Here is a 5,728-nt window from a genome sequence, read left to right on the forward strand (position 1 = left end):
ATATTTTAATACATTAATAATTTTGCAGCTTTGTTTCGGTTCGGTTGGTAAAAATAATGTTGTAAAAAAGAATTTACGCTCATTTGCCGGTTTCGAGTTTGAAAAGGACTCTAGCGAATATAAGAAAAAGTTTGATGCCATTAAGAAAACCGACGCTAAGGCACTAAAGGGTATTTGTGATATACTGGCATTGGAGCGCAAAGGTATAAAAACTTAAAATAATAGTATTAAATATATATTGTACTATGTCTCCGGTTAAATGTAGGCACAAAAGATGAGATTGCAAATCGTGTGCTAAAATTCCTTATGGAACCCGATGAATCGCTATGCGTAGATGAGGCTGCCGAAGAGGAAGAAGAAGATATTGAAGAAGATGAAGAGGTAATTTACACGCCTTTCTTATTAGCCCTTTGTTTATCAATTTTTTCTGTTGCAACAGCCAGTAGATGAGGAAGAGGAAGAAGTTAGCGCTGAAGAGGAGCGTAAACGTAAACCCAGCAGCCGCGCACCCGCACGAAATTCAACAAGTGGCCGCCCTAGACGCGCAACCGCTGGAAAAAGTATGGCATAGAATTTTTTATCCCAATACTAGTAGTCTAATGTAAATGAAAAAAAAATATATATATATACTTTTTAACGTTTGTGTTGCAGAGATGTCCGCTTATGTCGACTTCTCGAGCTCGGATGAAAGTGAACGCCAAGCAGTGCCGGCTAAACGAAAGCGTAACGATGGCTCCGAATCGGGCTCAGATGTAAATAGCAAATTATATTTAATTTCAAACTTTTTCCCTATAAGCGTTTGTTATTTATGCTTTTAGTATAATCCGTCAGGCGGCAACTCTGATTCGGATGGTGCGCGTGGCGGCGTTCGTAAAGCATTGGCACGTGGTGGGCGCGGCGGCCGACCAGTACGTAAATCTTGGAAGAAGAATTCCGATTCTGAAGAAGATGATTTTGATCTATCAGATGCCGATAGTGATGTGAGGGCAATCTGTGCTGTTTTGATATACATATACTCTTACTTCAATTTTTTATTAATAAATTTTTTAATAAAATGAAAATGTATTATGGTTTTTGTTGTTCCAGGTGCCGAAACGTAAACGCGCTACACCTGGTAAACGTGGCCGACCTGCTGTTGCTGCTACTACCAAACGTGGTACACGTGGACGTGCTGCCAAAGCAACTAAATCGCGCAAGCGCAAGGACTCTGAAAGTGAGGAAGAGGTGTCTGAAGAGGAGGAAGAAGAGGAGCTGTCTGATTTCGGCAGCGATCAGAGTGAGGTAAAAAGCGATGGCACATTTGTGTTTTTTTTTTTTTTGCATCTAAGCAATACTATTAATGGTGTATGCTTTTCTGCAGGAAGAGGAGTCCAAGAAGTTTAAGAAACCCCCGGCGCCTGTGAAAAATGCTAAAACTAATAACAAAGCCAAAACGCCAGTCAAACGTAAGCATAAGTAGTTTTGGTAACTGTACCATATAATTTTAGTCCCGTTTTGACTGTATATACATATGTACATATATATTCAATTATTTAACTTAGCTGCTGGTCGGCCGAAAAAATCAAGCAAAAAAGAGGAGGAAGAGGAATCCGATGATGAGGATGAGCCACTAAACAAGAAGGGAAAAGCGACATTCCCCACGGTACGATGCATAAGCGTGCAATTTTTGTTTTTTTTTTTAATAAATTGTTATTTTTGGTACAGGATGAGCAAATACGCAATTATGTTAAGGAAATATTAGATAAAGCAAATCTTGAAGAGATCACTATGAAAACAGTGTGCAAGCAAGTGTATGCAAAATATCCCGATTTCGATTTAACAGATAAAAAGGACTTTATCAAGGCCACAGTGAAGGCGGTAAGTTTGGAAAGCCTAAAATTTTTACTGACTCGCAATTAATGAAATATTTTTATCAAAATCGTGCATTGAATTTTTTTTATCTTAGAACATGTTTTAATTTTTTCTTTTTCACAATTATCAAAAATTTGTACGCAATCGCTCAAAAACAATAAACAATTATACAGAATGGTGTTTGATAAAAAGTTCTTTACATATGAAAATTACTTATCAAAACAACCACAATATCTAGTTTTCAAAACCCCTTTCCCTTCGCAAATTAATTGAATTTAAAAAGGTTACGATTAGCATTATACATCAAATGCTCCCCTGTTTTAAAAAATTAACATCGCCGTTCGCAAACCTAGTTTGCCAGTCTGCTATTCTTATTTTGAATTTAATTATTTTTAATTTCATTTTTAATACAATATGAGTGTACAGTCTTGCCAAACCCATAAATTACATATATTTTCAATGAATTTTTTTTTTTAAAGCTAATTGCGGCATAAATGCAGGCCACACAAGTATGTGCAAAAAACTCAAAACATTGCAATATTGCAAATTAAAAAGGCAGCGGTGCTACAACACAGCAAGTATGCTAACCAACAATTGTTGTCAGTCTGCGCCACAGCATCGGTGTATTTATATTTAGCTATTGAAGACGGTTTAAATCGACGAATTCAGGAGCTTTAAGATTTCAAGATTTTTTTTGTCAATATTAAGATTGCTTTTCATCACTCCCCTCCGGCTCTTCCTAAGTTGGTGCACCATGTGCATTCTAATTGAAGCGAAACACACTCAAAACAATTAAAAAAAAACACAAATCTTTGATTATTTGACTAATTTTATTTCAACTTGATCATACACAAATGGTGTGTATAATAACTTGTCAATGTTGTATTTCTTCTTTTATTATATATCTAGATACTATATACATCCAACGTTCTTTATTCTCATTTTTTTACATGAATGGTGTACTTGCACACAAAACTACACCCATGCATACATAATATATTTTGTTTTTAGTTCCAAAGCATTGTATAAATACTAGCTTTTCTTATGACTTTCAAGAGAAAAACAAAAAAAAAATGTGGAATGCAAATTTGTAGAATTTCTGTAAAATGTTTAATTATAATAAAACGCAAAAACCCTAAACATAATAAAATGTGCGTAAAGTAAGATTACGTAAATTATAATAAACAAATGGAAAACATATACAAAAAGTAAAAATCAAGTTATTTAATTTTTGGTTTGTATTTGCTAAAAATACTATTTGTAATAAGGAGAAAAGTAGCGGAAAGCAGATACACTAAAAACAATTCTGGAAAAGCAAAAAAAAAATTGGATGAAATTAAACAAAAAACTAGCGTCAGTACAAACAAAAAAAAACAAAAAAGTATGTATGTACTTTATTTTTTAATATTTGGCCACATTTAAGACAAATCGACATATAAAAAAAAAAAAAACAAGTCAAAAATGCTAAAAAGGGAGAATTATCATAACAAAAGTATGCGCGAATTATGTTAAAAAAATGTGTATGGAGCAAATAAGTGAAATAAAGTGAAAATAAAATTAACTCCTATCTAAAAGGTATTACTTTTTTTAATAAAAATATATGTTAGATGGCTGAAAGTGTTTCAATATTCCCCTTCGAAAGCCGGCCCGAAGCTTTTTGCAGATTGCCAAAATTTGAAGGGAGTATATAGTCGATAAAACANATTAACTCCTATCTAAAAGGTATTACTTTTTTTAATAAAAATATATGTTAGATGACTGAAAGTGTTTCACTATTCCCCTTCGAAAGCCGGCCCGATGCTTTTTGCAGATTGCCAAAATTTGAAGGGAGTATATAGTCGATAAAACAAAAACTATTTGTTACTTATAAAAATTTAGTGTATCGCTTTCAAAATAACAATTTTTAAACGCTTTCCCGGAATCCACTCGGTTCTCGCAGTGAATTATCTTTTTTGTCTGCTATTGATTCGTGCCTCGAAATGGTAATTGTGGATTTTAGAAGGACAAAATAGGCCACCGAAGCAATAATACGTTAACACCGTGATTGTTCGATGACTTTTTTTCGTGTTTTTAGCCGGAAATATCTTCAAAATGACTGACTTATGAGATGGTGAATTATCCTAGTGTAAAATACATGAAGAAACTGTCCACAAATCTGACCTTTTCCGACGAATTTGCTCTCTCCCAACGTTCTGCCAAGAATTGCAGGTGCACTACACCTCGGCAATGAAAGACACTAAACTTGACTGTTACAGCCGTATTCTAATAAAGTAGCAAACCTTAGCTCATCACTGCTGTGATTTCTATTGCGCCTCAAAGTTTGCTGCTGCAGCAAATATGCCGCTACAAAACAAATTGTCGAGTTTTTTGTGTATTTTTCTAGCACTAAAAATCGAATTTTTGTCGCACATTTTGTGGCGCACTAGAAATCACAACAGTGATGAGCTAAGTTTTGNAGTTCTCGCAGTGAATTATCTTTTTTGTCTGCTATTGATTCGTGCCTCGAAATGGTAATTGTGGATTTTAGAAGGACAAAATAGCCCACCGAAGCAATAATACGTTAACACCGTGATTGTTCGATGACATTTTTTCGTGTTTTTAGCCGGAAATGTCTTCAAAATGACTGACTTATGAGATGGTGAATTATCCTAGTGTAAAATACATGAAGAAACTGTCCACAAATCTGATCTTTTCCGACGAATTTGCTCTCTCCCAACGTTCTGCCAAGAATTGCAGGTGCACTACACCTCGGCAATGAAAGCCACTAAACTTGACTTTTACAGCCGTATTCTAATAAAGTAGCAAACCTTAGCTCATCACTGCTGTGATTTCTATTGCGCCTCAAAGTTTGCTGCTGCACCAAATATGCCGCTACAAAACAAATTGTCGAGTTTTTGTGTATTTTTCTAGCACTAAAAATCGAATTTTTGTGGCACATTTTGTGGCGCACTAGAAATCACAACAGTGATGAGCTAAGTTTTGCTATTCTATTAAAATAGAGTGGTTAATCCGACTCTGAAGAGGTTTCTATTCTACAGTTTTAAGGTACTACCCCGAAGATTGTTGAATGGTTGCATTGTATGCCGAAACTCGTAAGTCCATGTTCCATCATCGGTTACGAATTGTCTTTTAGCGACCTTCGCGGCATCGAGCTTTTGAAGTAAATTCACGAATATCGCAAAACACTTCATTGATGAAAAATCGAGCACTCCAGAGCAGAACACGCTCAAACTTGAACAAAAGGTTAGAGGTGTGCCAACTTGGCGAATGAAAGAATTTTGTGTATTCTTAAGGTCCTCTTACGAGAATCTTGAATCGTGAGCTTGTTAAGTTATGTATTCTCGATACTCTCTTGACGGAATATATTTTATGAGAAAGGCTGTAAGAAGTTTTTTGGTCGATATCGAACCCAGCCGAATTTTGTGGACGAATACCGATGTGAAATCTCGATAGATTTGAATGTTTTTAACTGTAAAGGAGTCGCATTTTCGCTAGGGGTCGAAGATATAATCATGATGAAATATTTAAATATTTGTATCATGGATATAATGCGAAAAATGCCATACGATGTAATGCAAATATTTCCCTAGCAAACATTGAGGTTAGTTATCGATTATATAATGATTGGAGAACTAGCCACATTCTCCAATCTCTAACGTTTGAGATCGACTCGAAAAACTATCGAGAATCATAGCGATCTCAACAAAAATGGGACATAGTTCTTGACTCGAGAAAATATTAATTATCTAATCGAATTCTAATGTTGATCTCTAATGGGATTCGAATTTGAATTTCAAACTGCTATTTTGCTTTACTAAATAAAACGCTTTGTTTGTAAAATTTTTATTAAATGTATTTGCAATAAAATAATAATGAA

General features: G+C 34.8%; 2 protein-coding genes across 2 annotated transcripts in view; both read left to right on the forward strand.

Moving 5' to 3' along the window:
* The window catches only part of LOC108358276 (uncharacterized), a 17,392-nt gene that overhangs the window by 6,089 nt on the left and 5,575 nt on the right, over positions 1–5,728 (forward strand). The window lies entirely within an intron of this gene.
* Positions 7–3,070, forward strand: LOC108358287 (protein DEK-like). The gene is made up of 10 exons (XM_017609512.1): positions 7–203; positions 266–381; positions 440–560; positions 652–752; positions 819–980; positions 1,087–1,281; positions 1,361–1,445; positions 1,542–1,642; positions 1,705–1,857; positions 2,331–3,070. Exons 2-10 carry the CDS (start codon positions 307–309, stop codon positions 2,343–2,345), a joined length of 1,008 nt encoding a protein of 335 aa, XP_017465001.1. The 5' UTR covers positions 7–203; positions 266–306; the 3' UTR covers positions 2,346–3,070.

The sequence above is a fragment of the Rhagoletis zephyria genome, unplaced genomic scaffold (assembly GCF_001687245.7).
Source record: "Rhagoletis zephyria isolate East Lansing unplaced genomic scaffold, Rhagoletis_zephyria_1.1 Rzeph_scaffold_00231, whole genome shotgun sequence".
Taxonomy (NCBI): Eukaryota; Metazoa; Arthropoda; class Insecta; order Diptera; family Tephritidae; genus Rhagoletis; species Rhagoletis zephyria.

Excerpts from the sequence above, each read along its gene's own strand:
- LOC108358287 (XM_017609512.1), top strand. The coding sequence starts at position 307 with ATGGAACCCGATGAATCGCTATGCGTAGATGAGGCTGCCGAAGAGGAA. Across the intron at positions 561-651 it reads ACGCGCAACCGCTGGAAAAA|AGATGTCCGCTTATGTCGAC; the intron begins GTATGGCATAGA and ends TTTGTGTTGCAG. Across the intron at positions 1,282-1,360 it reads TCGGCAGCGATCAGAGTGAG|GAAGAGGAGTCCAAGAAGTT; the intron begins GTAAAAAGCGAT and ends GCTTTTCTGCAG.